At 38.3% G+C, this 17,557-nt stretch overlaps 1 protein-coding gene across 1 annotated transcript in view; it reads right to left on the minus strand.

The window, feature by feature from the left end:
- EGF (epidermal growth factor) overlaps positions 1-17,557 on the minus strand; it is a 102,106-nt gene that overhangs the window by 20,843 nt on the left and 63,706 nt on the right. The window contains 5 exon segments of the mRNA XM_037001165.2: positions 1,435-1,557; positions 1,909-2,028; positions 11,627-11,746; positions 14,449-14,598; positions 15,287-15,454. Coding sequence (XP_036857060.2) covers positions 1,435-1,557; positions 1,909-2,028; positions 11,627-11,746; positions 14,449-14,598; positions 15,287-15,454 — 681 coding nt within the window.

Below are 17,557 nucleotides of genomic sequence, written 5' to 3' on the forward strand. Positions count from 1 at the left end.
ATTTCCTGTTATAATATCTATGAACTATCACCTTGACAGTGAGAGAGAGCTTCTCCAAGAAGCAAAAACAAAGATAAACTCTTGGCCAAAAAACACAACTATTCTTAACAATAACAACAACACTTTTATATAGCACTTAATATGGGCCAGGTGTGGTTCAGAGCACTAGATCTACATATATGTCCAATCTCCCCCATGATGGCACCACATATATATATATATATATGGAAAGGAAGGAAAAAAGGGAGGGGAAAAAGGGATGCAGACAGAGATGGAGAGGAACAGAGAACAGGAACCTGCCTGTGGCCCCCATGAGGCCTGAGGACTCCAAGCCAAGCAGGCAGGAGTTTGCTACTAGGAGGAGGTAGGTTAGTAACAGTGAGAATCCAGAGTCTAGTGAGTTTAAACATCCAAGAAAGTATTCTGCCTTTCTCTTCAAAGTAAATGAAATATACAGCCTGTTTGACAACATTATCTAGGAGCCCGCTTAATTAGAGCAGTGACATTTTCCTGACACACAGCCAAATAGGTGCTTACAAGAGCATTTACAAATGTCTGTGGGCTCCTCAACAGGAATCTGATAAAGGTCTGATTTAAACCAGCCATGTCCAGAAAACTGGTAGTTATGGCTGCTATTTCATCTTTAACTTCAACATTTTACTTTCTTATCAGGCATCCGCCCTTCACTGTGAAAAGATTTTTATGTTTTCAGAAGGAAAAGAAAATACTGAGACATTTTAAAGCCCCATAAAACTTCTGACTCCTACTTCACTGGGTCACAGTGGCTTCAGGCAGGCCTCCACCTGCATGTGCTGAAGCTATGCCGCTGATACTTGGAATGGTACGAGCCATCCTCTCCTCCCAACAGACCACACCCAGACCTTGGCGGAGGACGGCGATTGTGAAAGAGGTTTTAATCATTCTTTGTTTGTATCTGAATGTCAGAGGCTTCAGTCTCCATCTGTTGAACTTCTCAAGAGCTACCTGGGGAGCCTCTCACAGAAGCACACCTCCTTTCCTGTAGCCCACGGTGGGGTCTTCCAGCAAACCTGTCTTGGCTCTGCAAGCCACTATGGTTCAGTGGCCAAACTCAGGGACTAAGAAAATGCTGTCCAAAATGTCCAATGCCGCCCATGATAGCTCACGGTATGGAGTACTGAGGAGGCGCTGGCAGCACTCGCAGCCGAGAGAAAGAATTGGAAGCAGAGGGTAAACAATTTCGACAGGGTCTTGAAGCTGACTCATGTGGTGAAAGCCCAAGGGCATAAACTCGACTATTTACCAGGAATTGAAATATGTCAGTTTAAACAGGTCACTCAGCTTCTCTTTTAGTCTTAACATGTGTGGCACCCCACGTATATCCTGTCTTGTCTCAGCCCATCACACCCACAGTGCTATGGCCTGCCTCTACCTTCAGCACACAGACTTTCTCACCCAGACAGTGAATCCCATCTCCTCGGTAGCCTTCTGAGCACCGGCAAACGTAGCCACCTTCAGTATTGATGCACTTGGAGGTGGGAGGGCAAACTGTGACACTCACCTCACACTCATCTATATCTGTGGGCAAAATGATGAAGCAGTCAAATATGTAGGCAATCCTGGTATAAGTATAGGAAAGAATAAGTATAACCCTATGCATGCATGCAGTTAATTATCTAAGTCATTTTCCTTAATATCAACTACATCCATGCTGTAATTTTAATATAAGCTCTATGTAATATACCAACATATTATACATTTCATATTTTCTATACATACCCTCCATTATCTTTTTAGCTAATGTCAAATAACTTGTTCAATCCTGCTGATTCCATAAATCTTTCTGGAGGTTTTGAATCAATATGCTCTGAAAGAAAGTTGCTGGTTCACTGTTTTCCAGATATTACATGCATTGGCTTTTGCTCTTACCAGAACATAGTTTTCCATCCCCAGCAAATCCTTTCAGACACTGACACGTGGCATCATCTGCACCCTCTGAAACACACTGCGCCTGCCTGCTGCATCCCACAGGACCACAATCGTCATCATCTGCAGATGGGAAGCCCATCAGATTACTCACAGACCTCAGAGGAGAAAATGGACTTCAGTCATGGGGTCTACAGAACAGTTCAGCACTTCCTATCCCAAGTTCTGGGACAGGTTAACCTCCAAATAAAAACACTTCGTTGACTTATAAGTTATATCTATATTAAGGGATCCACAAGCCATATGTTTCCATTTACATGCTCTGAAAGAATCTTTAGTCTGAAAGATCTATGTGGTGTTCAAGGATCCCTGTGTGAACTTATTAATAATTTTTTAAAAGCATTTGCAAATTTGAACTATAAAATTGCTAGGAGTAAATGGACTCAAATTTCAAGTTTTACTGCTTATTTGAGAATTCCCAACTATTATGACATACGAAAGGGGTCAATACATCCCTGTCTTCCAAAAGACTCACAGACCAATAAGTAACAAGTAGATCTGTGCACCAACGTGGCAATGAGGTTCAGTCATAGAAAGGCTTATTGTCAACTTACTAAAATGTCTCATATATAATAGAATTGTATGTCACAATGTATCTTTATTATCAAGATTTATGCACTGACTTGCAAACCTCAAGGCACGTTTACAAAATCATGAACCATACAAACTAAATGCTGTAAATGGATCACTTCATTTCATACTCCACTGAAATGCAGATGCCCCAGGGGACAGAGTTGCATGTTGAGCCATAAATATGAGCAAGTTTTTTTTCCCTTTAACTACTTATGTATATAACCATTCTCCAAATGCCTCCTCCTTTTGAAGTTGGAGGTATCTGACATACCACAGTAGGATATAAACTATCATCTCTCTATTCATAAGTAAGTTTACCCATCTGAGCATAGAAGAGGTCAAAGAAGCCTTTCAAACTCACCCATAAATTAAAGAAAGTTAAATGGTCTGAGTAGGATTTAGGTGTCACGCAAATGCAGACATTGGGTAATTGCTTTTGATTTGCTTAGCTATTTGAGTGACAAGATTTCTCTTGTGGGAACACATGTCTTTCATGCTTGCTTGGTCATCTCCTGTCACTCACAACTCTTTGAGATGGATAAGTTCAGACTAAATCAATTACCCATTTGATTCAGCATTTATTTGGAAGACTTAGCTCTCAAATCACAAGGCTGCTCAGAGTGGATGGTGGACAGTATCCAATTACCCAAAATATTTTAAATTACTTCCAGAACCACCTAAAATTAGAATATGCTTCAGGATTTATTTGGTAACTTGCAGACCCCAAGGTGTTTTTGCACAATGAAAAGCAGTGGGTATGCAGCTATGGGGGGATGGACTGTAGCCCAGGTTCCTTCTGCCACAAACTAGCTCAGACAGAATGCTGGGGCTTCCTCTTCTCTAAAATACAGGTGACAATTTCTGTCCTATTGCACATGATTGGTGTAAGGATGTGGAGAAAAAGTGATTTAAAAAAAAACTTTGAGAATTATAAAATAATGTACATAGCTAAATGAGGATGATAAAGAAGAGTATTGAGACAGCCTGAATCAGAATTAGCCTTATCACACTCGAAAACACTCTGGGACCTGTTAGGTAAACTAATAAAATTAATCCATTTAAAAGGACCTACTATGTGCCAGATCCTAATAAGGGCCAAACATGGTGTTGGAAAATACAGACATGGGCTCTGCTTTCTAGAAAAATTAATTATTGAAGTACAGGCTTGATGAGCACTATCAAGAAACATGCAAAGGGGGCTGAAATAACCCTCACCTCACTGGTCAGGAGACTCGGAAAGGCTCTCGGAATGAAAGCACGTTAAACTGAGATCTGACTTGGATGGGATTAGAAAGAGCTGTGTGCGGACAATACCCCTATATATTCCAGGGCAGGTCAGTGTAGCTGAAGCAGGCCATGGAAAGTGGAGGACAGAAGTACACAAATGGAGGCTGGTGAGATGTGTAAGGGCTAGTTCATCTAGGGCCCTAGATAGGCCAGGTGAAAAAATTTTAATTTATTCATGAATTTAGAAGAATTTCTGATTTTAGTGAATTTGACAATGAAACTTCTTGTGATTAATCTCATTGCCATGTTGTGCACATATCTACTTGCTACATAATAGTCATGTGTCTCTGAGGAATAAGAATATACTGACCTGAAATCCAACAGGGAGTTTTTAAACTCTTTTTAGCATAGACAATTTGTTGAAATGAAATCACACTACAAAATATAAATAAATATAACACAAATAGCCTAATACAATTAGAACTGAAACTTTACAGGCCAAGGCAAAATAGATGGCAATCCAGGTGTGGAAAGATGGGGTTGTCTTCATCAAGACAACCAATTACATCTATTCTGCACAAGGCAGAATATAGTTACCAGATACAAAGCCAAACACAGCCTATCATATATGTATTTCAAATCTTTGGCCATGTCCTCACTCCCCCAGTCCACTTATATGCCTAATTTACATCTGTCATTCATCTTGGTCTTTGAGTCCTCCAAATGTTAGTTTTCAAAATATGCTCTATGAACCTCTAGGGAACCCTTGTGACTTTGAAAAGGTTCTCTACACTGCTAATATTTATTTATATTGTTTTATTCTGTCACATTGATTCTTTTCCACATCAGACTGTAACCTTGGAAACTGTGGCTATATTTAGCTCACAGCATCCATAGCATTTAGCACACTGTACAGCAAGTAGTCACTAAACAAATAATATTCCTAATGTGACAATGTTTTCCAGTACTTCTTTTCTTGAAATGAATTAATTATTTGGCCATAATTCTCAAAAATCTTTGCTAAGTCACTAACTTAATGTATCTTAGCCTTAGTTTTTAAATATGTAAAATGATAAGTTGTGATAAGGATCAAATTAGAGGATAAAATGCCTTGTAAATTCTAAAGCCCCACACAAATTATTATTACTAAAAATATACACCTCTGTATTTTATCAAAAATCACACTGATGACTTCTTAGATGGAGGGGTACTAGGTCTCCAGGATCTCATACATTGGCAAAGTAATCTATAGGCTGCAAAAATCAGAGGAGCGCTTTAAGTGTATCTGATGTCCTAATGTGGTGTTTTCAAGTTTATTTTTAACCACACTTTGTTAAAATAAAATCTTACTCATAAATATAAATAAGTAAAATGTTTCAATGTACAGCTGTACTGATTGAAGGGCAGAGACCTAGAGTGAAGAACAGGTGTGTTCTGCAGAGGTTCCAGGGCCAAGCTAAACCCAGTTTGAAAACCACTGGCCTTGAGCCCTAGAAGCTCTTTCCTCTGGTGCCTGCCAGTCCTGTTCATCAGCAAGTGCCCCCGCCATCACAGCAGGCCAGGCAGAGGGCACCTCCAGCCTTGCAGCCCAGCGCACATGCGGAGCCCAGCCCCGGAGCAATCTCCTCCTGGCAGCCACTGATCCTGCTCGCCTGTGCCCCCGCTATTGTGGGAGGCCAGAGGGAAGGCAGCTCTGCCCACTGCCAGCTCAAGAGAGTATTATCCCTGCTCCAGTGATCAGCTGACAGCCCACACAACCCACTTGAAATCAGAACACCATGAGCAAGACAGACAGATGCCACACCAACTGCAGGCCAATAGCTAGGGCTTACACAAAGGAAATGAAGCTTCTGGTCACTAGAAGGTGCCTCCTATACAAATCTATTATTCCATAAGAAACACTGAAAAAAAAAAGAAGAGATAGAGGAATTTTGTCCAAACAAAAATTCAAGAAAAACACAGAAAGAGGGCTTAGTGAAACTGAAATCACCAATCTTCTTGATTAAGATTTCAAAATAAAAGTCATAAAAATGCTCATGGAGCTACAGAAAAATATTCAAGATCTCAGGGAGGACTTCAGCAAAGAGATATACATTTTGAAAAATACAGTATCTGAAATAAGACATACAATGGAGGGACTTAAAAGTAGATTAGATGATGTAGATAGACAGTAAATGAAATATAAATTAGACAACAGGAAATCAAAGAAGGTGAGGAACAGAGAGAAAAAAGGATCTCTAGAAATGAAAGAATAATAAGAGACCTGTGTGACCAATCTAAACAGAACAACATTCACATTATAGGGGCATCAGAAGAAGAGAGACACAAAGGGATAGAAAGTCTCTTTGAGGAAATAATTGTTGAAAACTTCCCCAATCTGGGGAAGGAAGGAAATAGTCACTCTTATCATGGAAGTGTAGAGATATCCCAACACAAGGAACCCTAGGAAGACAACACCAAGACATATAATGATTAAAATGGCAAAATATCAAGGACAAGGAGAGAGTATTAAAAGCAGACAGAGAGAGAAAAAAGATCATTTATTTAAAAAATCCCATCAGGCTGTCAGACTTTTCAGCAGAAACCTTACAGGCATGATATATTTAATGCAATGAAATAGAAGGGCCTCCAACCAAGAATATTCTACCTGGCAAGATTATCATTTAAATTTGAAGCAGGGATTAAACAATTTCCAGATAAGCAAAAGTTGAGGGAATTTACTATGACCAATCCATTTCTACAAGTTATTTGAAAGGGACTGCTCTAGGTGGACATGCTCTTGGGGGTAAATAGCTGTCATCAGAGAAAATAAACACACAGTAATGGTAGTAGACCAATTAATTACTAAACACATACAAAGTTAAATCAACTACTCACAAAGTTAGTCAAGAGATACACAAAAAGTATAGAATATGACACTTAATAAATAGAGTGGAGGAGGAAGAAAAAGAAGGGAAGGGAAAAAAAGAACTTTTAGATTGTGTTTGAAATAGAGTAATAAGTGATTTAATAGAGTAATAGACTGTTAGATAGTAAGGAAGCTATCCTTGAACCTTTGGTAACCACAAATCTAAAGCCTACAATGGCAGTAAGTACAGATCTACAGATAATCATCCTAAATGTAAATGGACTGAATGCACTAATCAAAAGGCACAGAGTTGCAGAATGGATTAAAAAACAAGACCCATCTATATGCTGCCTACAAGAGACTCATTTAATACCCAAAGACATACACAGACTAAAAGTGGAGGAATGGAAACAGATATTTCATGCAAATAGTAGGGAGAAAAAAGCAGGAGTAACAGTACTTATATCAAACAAAATAGATTTCAAAACAAAGAAAGTAACGAGACAAAGAAGGACATTACATAATGATAAAGGGGTTAGTCCAACAAGAGGATATAACCATTATAAATATCTGTGTACCTAATATAGGAGCACCTAAATATGTGAAACAAATACTAACAGAATTAAACGAGGAAATAGAATGCAATGCATTCATTTTAGGAGACCTGAACACACCACTTACACCAAAAGACAGATCAACCAGACAGAAAATAAGTAGACACAGGCACTGAACGATACATTAGAACAGATGGACCTGACAGACATCTACAGAACACTCCACCCAAAAGCAGCAGGATACACATTCTTCTCAAGTGTACATGGAACATATTCCAGAATAGATAAAGGCCATAAAAATAACCTCAATAAATTCAAAAAGACTGAAATTGTGTCAACCAGCTTCTCAGACCACAAGGGTATGAAACTAGAAATAAACTAATGAAAAAAAAAAAAAGCCCACAAACACCTTGGAGGCTTAAACAACATGCTCCTAAATAATCAATGGATCAATGATCAAAATAAAACAGAGAATATGTAATATATGGAGACAAATGAAAACAACAACTAAGCAGCCCAAATCTGTGAGATGCAGTGAAGACAGTTCTAAGAGGAAAGTATATTGCAGTACAGGCTCACCTCAAGAAAGAAGAACAATCCCAAATGAACAATCTAAACTCACAATTAATGAAACTAGAAAAAGAAGAACAAATGAGGACCAATGTCAGTAGGAGGGACATAATAAATATCAGAGCAGAAATAAATGAAATTGAGAAGAATAGAAAATACAAAGAATCAGTGAAACCAAGAGCTGGTTCTTTGAGAAAAGAACAATTGATAAGCAAAATGGATAAACCCCTACCCAGATTTATCAAGAAAAAAAGAGAGTCTACACACATAAACAGAATCAGAAATGAAAAAGGAAAAATCACAACAGATACCACAGAAATACAAAGAACTATTATAGAAAACTCTGAAAAATTATACTAACAAATTGGATAATCTAGAAGAAATGGACAATTTTCTAGAAAAATACAACCTTCCAAGGCTGACCCAGGAAGAAACAGAAAATCTGAATAGACCAAATACCAGCAATAAAATTGAATTGGCAATCAAAAAAACTACCTAAAAATGAAAACTCTGTCCCATATGACTTCAGAGCTAAATTTTATCAAACATTTAAAGAAGAGCTAATACCCATGCTCCCTAAAGCATTCCAAAAAGTAAAGAGTAGGAAATACTTTCAAACTCATTCTATGAGGCCAGCATCACTCTAATACCATAACCAGGCAAAGACACCACAAAAAAGAAAATTACAGACTAATATCCCTGATGAACATAGATGCAAAAATACTCAACAAAATATAAGCAAACCGACTTCAAAAACACATCAAAAAGATCATCCATCATAACCAAGTGGGATTTATTCCAGGGAAGCAGGGATGGTACAATATTTGAAACTCAGTCCACATTATACATTACAATAAAAAGAAGGACAAAAATCACATGATCATCTCCATAGATTCTGAAAAAGCATTTGACAAAATTCAACATCCATTCACAATAAAAACTCTCAACAACATGGGCATAGAGGGCAAGTACCTCAACATAATAAAGGCCATGTGTGACAAACCCACAACCAACATCATACTTACTGGCAAAAATCTGAAAGCTTTTCCTTTCAGATAGGCAACAAGACAAAGATGGCCACTCTCACTACTCTTACTCATCATAGTACTAGAGGTCCTAGCCACGGCAATCAGACAACACAAAGAAGTAAAAGACATCCAGATTGGCAAGGAAGAAGTTAAACTGTCACTGTTTGAGATGACATGATATTATACACAGAAAACCCTAAAGACTCCACTAAAAAACTACTAGAACTAATAACTGAATTCAGCAAAGTTGTAGGATACACAGAAATCTGTTGCATTCCTATATACTGACAATGCATTAGCAGAAAGTGTAATCAGGAAAACAACTACACTTAAAATTGCATCAAAAAGAATAGAGTACCTAGGAATAAACCTAACTAAGGAAGTGAAAGACATACTCTGAAAACTACAAGTGTTTATCGCAGCACTATTTACAACAGCCAAGATATGGAAGCAACCTAAGACATAGTCTGAGAGAAATTAAAGAAGATACCAAAAAATGGAAATACATCCCATGCTCATGAATAGGAAGAACTAATATTGTCAAAATGACCATCGTGCCTAATGCAATCTACAGATTCAATGTAATCCCTATCAAAATACCAATAGCATTCTTCAATGAACTAGAACATATAGTTCTAAAATTCATATGGAACCACAAAAGACCTCGAATAGCCAAAGCAATCCTAAGAAGGAAGAATAAAGCTGGGGGGATTATGCTCCCTGACTTCAAGCTTTACTACAAAGCCACGGTAATCAAAACAATTTGGGACTGGCACAAGAACAGATCCATAGATCAGTGGAATAGAATAGAGAGTCCAGATATAAACCCACACATATATGGCCAATTAATATATGACAAAGGAGCCATGAATATACAATGCAGAAAAGACAACCTCTTTAACAACTGGTGTTAGCAAAACTGGACAGCTGCATGTAAGAGAATGAAACTGGATTATTATCTAACTCCATGCACAAAACTAAACTTGAAATTGATCAAAGACCTGAATATAAGTCATGAAACCAGAAAAATCACAGGAGAAAACATAAGCAAAAATCTCTTGAATATAAACATGAGTAACTTTTTCCTGAACACATCTCTTTGGTCAAGGGAAAAAAATAAAAAATGAACAAGTGGGACTACATCAAACTAAAAAGCTTCCATACAGCAAAGCACACCATCAGCAGAACAAAAAGGCATCCTACGGTATGGAAGACTATATTCATAAATGACATATCCAATAAGGGATTAACATCCAAAATATATAAAGAGCTCACATGCCTTAATACCCAAAAAACAAATAACCCAATTAAAAAATGGGCAGAGGATCTGAACAGACACAGTTTTTCCAAAGAAGAAATTCGTTATGGCCAAAAGGCATGCAAAAAGATGCCGCATATTGCTACTCATCAGGGAAGTGCAAATTAAAACCACAATGAAATATAGCCTCACACCAGTTAGGATGGCCAACATCCAAAAGACAAAAACAACAAATGCTTGTGAGGATGCAGAGAAAGGGGAACCTTCTTACACTGCTGGTGGAATGTAAATTAGTTCAACCACTGTGGAGAGCACTAAAGAGGTTTCTCAAAAAACTAAAAATAGAAATACCATTTTACCCAGTCATTCCACTCCTAGGAATTTACCTGAAGAAAATAAGATCCCCAATTCGAAAAAACATATGCACCCCTATGTTTATTGCAGCACTATTTACAATAGCCTAGATATGGAAGCAACCTAAGTGTCCACAGCAGATGAATGGATAAAGAAGAGGTGGTACATATACACAATGGAATATTATTCAGCCATAAAATGAAAAGAAATCCTATGATTTGCAACAACATGGATGGAGCTAGAGGTTATTATGCTCAGTGAAATAAGGCAGAGAAAGACAAATACACTCATTTGTGGAGTACAAAAACAAAGCAAACCTGAAGGAACAAAACAGTAGCAGACTCACAGACTCCAAGACGGGACTAACAGTTACCAAAGGGGAGGGGTGGGAGAAGGTGGGTGGGGAGGGAGGGAGAAGGGGATTAAGGGGCATTATAATTGGCAATCACAATATAGGTAGTTCACAGGGAAGACAGTATAGCACAGAGAAGACAAGTAGTGACTCTAGAGCATCTTACTGCACTGCTGGACAGTGGCTGCAATGGCGGGGGTGAGGACTTGATACTATGGGTGAATGCTGAAACCATAACGTTGTTCATGTGAACGCTTCATAATGTTGTATATCAATGATATTTCAATTAAAAAAAGAAAACCTGGCCTCATGAGTGAATATAGAATATAAAAGCATTACGTTCCCTAACATTCTTACATACTAAACAAATTATTTAGCCTTTTATATGGGGTTATATGTATAACCCCAGTTATACATAGATGCTTCTACTGTGATAAATGTGCAAAACAGAAGAAAACAGTTCTAACATTTGCTGTTTGTAGACTTCCTGGAGCAGCTGAAACAGCCAACCTATATTTATCAGTTACTGTCTATTTCACACTGTTGGAAGTACAGCTAGATGAGCTAAAAGCCAAAAAATACTAGGTGCAGAAGGCAATAAACTCAAATATGCTGTCTCAATTTATCACCTTTGTTTCCAAATTAGATTTCTTTGAAGAAGTGTCAGTCCAAAGACTCTCAGTGAGTAAAAGTTCATGTCCAGCCTCATACAGAGCAATCTTCCTCGGGCACACCATTCAGATGAATAGGACAACCAGTGTTTGAGTCCATAGTTTAGCGTCATTAGCTTTGTGTAGATTAAGCCAACAGTAAATTAGACAGCTAACTCAGAATTTTTAATTGGTAGGATGGAAATTGTTGGAACCAGTGCTGTATTGGAGAGCTCATTATTCATACCTGACACCATGATTTCAGCCACCAGCATAGGTGGAGACTCTGTGATGTTATCACCAAAGTCTCCTGTCCTGGATAAGATGTCCAATGGTGTTACTTGATTATTTAGACCTGCTTCATTACCTAGTAGGTCAAAAGATATAGTTAATTCACTTTTTTATAATTTAAGTTTGACTTTATTTATATTTATGGCTGTTTGTTGGTTGTGAGTTCAGACTCATTCCTACAGTAAGAAGATTCAGAGAAATTGGCAGCATCTTGGAGACTTAGAAAAACCCCACCTGCTAAACCACACCCTCCCAGCTTCCCTCAGTGCACTTGATGGCTGAGGGTTGGGGGAGCCAGGACTCTTTTAGGTACTAGCAAAAACAGTAACAGTAAAATACCAAAATTCTTATGAACATAATCAGCTCATAATCACAGCCCACCATTACTAAGGACAAAGTAATGATATGATTTCCCCAACATACCTTCCATGCACATTGCTTCTCACTAAGGCTGATTTCAAGACTTATTTTAGCCTGATTTTACCTGTACTTAGAAATGTGGAAGAACATAAACAAACCATAGCTTAACATAAGCATGGTATCTATACACATCTCCAGAACATGGGAGACATGGATCTTCTAAAACACTAATCCCTAAGTGTGGTCCATGGATCTCTGGGGTCCCACTGCACAAAGTCCAGAAGGTCAAAGCTATTTTCATAAAAGGTCACCGTTATTTGCCTTTTTTCCCTTGTGTCAACACTGATACTGATGAGGCAAAAACAATAATGGGCAAAACTGCTGGTGCCTTAGCAAATTAAGGCAATGGTACAAATTCAACAAGCAGCGTGCATTCACTGACACACAATTGCTCTCTCTCACACGTATACATGCACAATCCAGTTTCACTTAAGAGCTGTGATGAAACAGTAAGAACTATTAATTTTTAAAAATCTCAATCATAAAATTCTTGGCTCTTCAATATTCCATATAATGAAATGGGAAGTACAAATAAAACACTCCATGCACATACTGAAGTTATCATGTCTGTCTGGAGGAAAAACATACATGTGCTCTTCAAACAGGGTGAAACCAGCTTTCACTTTCATTGAACATAATTTTTACTTGAAAGAATGACTGACTAACTATGTTATTAACACTTAGAGATTTGGCAAGCATTTCTCAAAAATGAATGAAGTGAGTCTATCATTTCAAGGAAAACAACTGATGGTACTTGTTGCCAAAGATAAAATTTGAGCTTTCAAGTGAAAAGTAGAATTCTGGAAAAATTTTTCCACTATCATGAGCTGACAGAATCCCAATATTCAAGGGCTTTTCTAATAAGCTTGATGATAACAATTAATGTGTTTGTTGTATTCATCTGACACTCGCAAGATATATATAATTCAGTCAATCAATATTTTCAAATGACCAAAAATATGCCACAAAATCATGCATTGGTGAAAGATCCACACAAAGACAAAACAGAACAGTGGATTTTAATGTAGCAGGGGACAAAAAGTTTTTGATATGGCCTCAGATTCCACATTACAGTTAAGCTCAAAACTATCACCTGTCTAGTTCTGATAAAGTATCAAAAGAAAATGTACAAGAGGCATCTGAAAAGGCTATTAAATAATCAGTCCTCCCTTTCCCAACTCCATGTCTGTCGGAGGCCAGACTTTCTTGATAGGCTTCAACCAAAACAATACAGCAACAAATCTAACAGAAGCAGGTATGAGAATCCTGCTGCCCTGTATTAAGTCAGACATTAAAGATATAAATGTAAAACAATGCCACTGTTCTCACTACATCTTTTTTGTTTTGGAAATTATTTCACTTATTTCCATAAAAATATGTTCATATAATGGAGTATTATCTTAATTTTAATAGATAAGTTTTTTAAATAGTACAGTTTTAATTTCTAATATCATAAATATTGTCAGACATAATCCACATACACCAAAACTCTTTGGGGTTCTCAATAACTTTTAAGAGTGCAAAGTGGTCCTGAAACCAGTGATTGAGAACCATTGTCTCAAGGCAACAATTAATAGAAAGTTCTGAAAATCCAAAACAGCCAATTCTGATCTAGGGAGAAATCAATCCCTTTATTTGCTGTCAATCTGTCACCTAATTTATACTATGCCTATTAGATAAATACGCATTTTCAAAAAACAGTTTTAACAAAAGGTAAACTCTCTGGCATAAAGACATCAAGAGATGAATTCAAACACTCTTTAACTGTTTGGATGCACATTGAAGGGAGGCAAAGCAGTAACTGGTTACACATCACGTTTGATTTCCTCTTTCTCTTCCTTAAAGTCATATTTAGATTTAGGTTTTAAAAATGTGGATCAGACACCTTCTCAGGCTAGATTCCTACACTTCTTTGATAGCCTAAAGTTATTTATTATAAAGGATTTTGCTCATTATACTAAACAAGCCACATGGTAGGGGGGCTGTCTATGACTATGCCTAAAATTAAGGCCATAAAACTTCTACATAAAATGTCTGTGAACACTATCCGAGGTGGTAAAACACTGGCATTTATTTCCAAGTTTGGACCACTCCACCATGACTAGGGTGCTGGAGGATGGGGACTTAAGACTTCGAATATTATCTTTTGTTCATTAATTTTACAATTAGAGGAGGTCAACTGAATTTTGTCTGAAATAAGGAGCCCAAACTCATCAGAGAAAAAAACAAAACGGTGTCCTTAAAAGCAGAGCATTTTAGAAATACAAAATAAAAAGTCAGTAAAAGCATAAGAATCAATGCAGAACTATATTCCTGAGCCAACGTAAGGTAATTTAGCCACATAGTTTATCATATTACCTGCTGATATCTGATGGCCATTCACAGCCAGGCACATTTTCCCATCTGGGGCTTTTACAAAACCTTCACGACATGAACACCGAGCAGTTCCAAACCTCTCTTCACAAATATGTTCACAGCCTCCATTCCGATGGAAGCACGGCTCTGCTCCTAGTGGAGGAGAGAGGTGCATTCGCAGATGGGCTTGGAGATCACGAGGGCCACTGAGGCAAATCACAATATACAGCTTTGGGGAGAGAAGCTCAGTGTATCTAATTGAAGGCTGTACTGAACTATTTCAGAGGAGTTCCTATAAGGGGCCACTGATTCTAAGACAAACTCAGAATCGTATTACCTTATGAGTATTTATTGAGTCTAGCCAGTACTTTTGTTCAAGAGCTCTTTAGGCAGATATGATTCCTATTTTCTGACTCATAGTCTAGTCAAACTGAAGAAGGGCAATTTAGAAAGAAGTGTTACCAGAGGACACTGGACGCCTTTTCCATTCACGTACTCCCGGCTGATGCTTCCTCACGGTACACTCAGCGGGTGGAGAAAGGCCCCAGTTATACATAGATGCTTCTACTGCAGGTTTTGAAATTGCTCCTCCCACCCCTGCCCCACCTTCAGTGCCTTTAACCCACGAATCTTTGCAAAGGAGTAGGTGATTAAAAACTGCTCAGGAGATGTCAAGATGAGATTGGAGAGAGAAAGTCGAATCCACTACCACATTGTCTTAGGTTAAACTCTTACCATCTACCCAAATTAGTGAGAACCGCAGCATCACCCTCCTCCCGCCACCAAACGAATCATTGTAGATTCCATTACAAAGAAAGACTATGTAACGTGCCCAGGGTACCTGGTTTTGCCAAAGGATGAACTACAACCAGTGATGAGGGCTTCAGCATGCTGCCTCGGAGACGTACCCTGTTTTTGCCTGTCCTCTTGTTCACCCTTATTACCGATGGCATAGTCCAATCAGAGAACCACACGTGATCCTCAAACACAGCTACAGCGAATGGGTGACCTGGAAGCATCGAATCCATTTACATACGTTTTGTCTTTGCCATGAGTATTTCAAAAAGGACAAGGCTTGAAACATATATGCGATTCCTACACTAAATCATTTCTTTAATGTAGCTGCTAAGCACGGTGTGAGCCCCTACCCACACCTGTGTCCCGGAAACCGACATGATGAGGGCGCCTCGTCTTAAAATGGGAGCCTGGTGGTCTGGGGTCCAGCGCTGGCAGCCAGCATTGGGGGAGGCGGAGAACGCGGGTTGGTTGACATAATAGCACCAAGGAGGAGGAATGTTTCTCGTTTCAATGATTCTGTCATTATTTCCAGACTAAACTTGAGCAAATCGTTTTACCTCTCTTTGCCTCAGGTTCCTCGGCTTTAGAATGGCTGTACTAAGCAGCAGACTAAATTCACAGGTTGTTGTAAGGATCTTTAAAATATTGAGGTAACGGAATAAGTCTCCATTAAATTCCCATGTCCACAAACACATTTCCATGCAGTGGACCCCCGCCTGCTTTCTTATTTTTCCTTTTATCCAATATCGGTCCCTTGACCTATGGTCTTGGCCTCATCCTTCCTGCCGTCTCTAGGGTCTGTTCTGTCAGTTGTCCCTTTCTTTTACATTTCATTCTCCTCATCCTATTAGCTTTTTTCTCTTAGCCAATTAATATCCTCAGGTCCCTCCCATCTTAATTTTCTCAACCCCTTGACCCCTCTAGCTTCTTTTTGTCTCTTTCCTTCCCTTACTAGCCAAGTTTTTGGAAAGCATTTGTTATCTGCTGTCTCCATTATCATGGTTCCTATTGACCCATAAGTGGGCTCTTCTGACCCACAAAAATCTACACGGACATCTCCACACCACTGAAACTCTTCTGATAAAATATCCAAGTATTCAGTAAGCAGGGAAATGCTGTAACATACTATGTCAAGTGGCTAGAGGCTAAAGCTATGGAGCCCCAAATTTGGAAGTTTCAATCAAGTCCAGTTCCATTTCCCAGGTCAGCCTTTTTGCAAATGGGCAATGGAATTGGAAGATTAGAACGAACATCTCCCTCTTTGGCAGCTAACTCAAACAAGTTATCCTGGTGGCAGTGAGTCTCCACAAATCATTAGTGACTAGGGCCATAAGGATTCCTTTAGTCTCTAGCCCTTTGTCCCAAGTTAAAGCCATAAATGTACAAGATAATTTTTAAATATAGCTATCATTTTTTATATGATGGTAAAAAAGTCTCACACAAAATTTATCATCTTAATCTAAGTATATGGTTAAGTAGTGTTAAGTACATTCAGATTGTTGTGCAGCCAGTTTCTACAACTTCATTTTGCAAAACTGAAGTTTGACACCCATTGAACAACAACTTCCCATTTTCCCCTCCTCTAGTCCCTGGCAAACACCATTCTACTATCTCTTTCTACGAATGTGACTACTTTAGATATCTCAAGTAAGTGGAACCACACAATATTGTCTTCTGTGTCTGACTTATTTTTCTTAGCATAATGTCCTCAAGGTTCATCCTCAGTGTAGCATGTGTCAGAATTAGCTATAGTTTCTCAACAGTCAAATACCCTACTCTGACACAATCTACCTTATTTTTTTTTTAATAGACGAGCCACAATTGCATTTTAAATTAAGAATGAATTCCGTCAATCTTCACATTCAAAACCCTCAACTGGCAGCTGAGAAGTCACCACTGTTACCAGTAGATGGCACTACAAGGATGGATTATTTTACCTATTTTCATATCAATATTTGATAATGGTCTTTAGTAGAAAACTGCCTTAGTCAGAGATTACAGTAGCAATACAAATTATTCACAAAATATCGCTATGCTTTTTTGGTTTAGACTATGGTGTCTTTACATTCTGGTTAGGAATTTTCAAATCCCTTTTTGCTTTCATATGTCAAAGCTGTAATCCTACATTTATTTAGGTGATGTATTTAGGTGAAGGTATGTCTCCTTCACTAGCCTCTATGGCTTCACAGGAACCATATTTGTTTTACTATCCACTGTATGTCCACTTTCTGTGATTCAATAAATATCTGTTAAGTACATGAATGAATAAAGTCTACAACCGTACACAAGCTCATGTTTTATTGTGAAGTATGTA

The sequence above is a fragment of the Manis javanica genome, chromosome 5, assembly GCF_040802235.1.
Source record: "Manis javanica isolate MJ-LG chromosome 5, MJ_LKY, whole genome shotgun sequence".
NCBI lineage: Eukaryota > Metazoa > Chordata > Mammalia > Pholidota > Manidae > Manis > Manis javanica.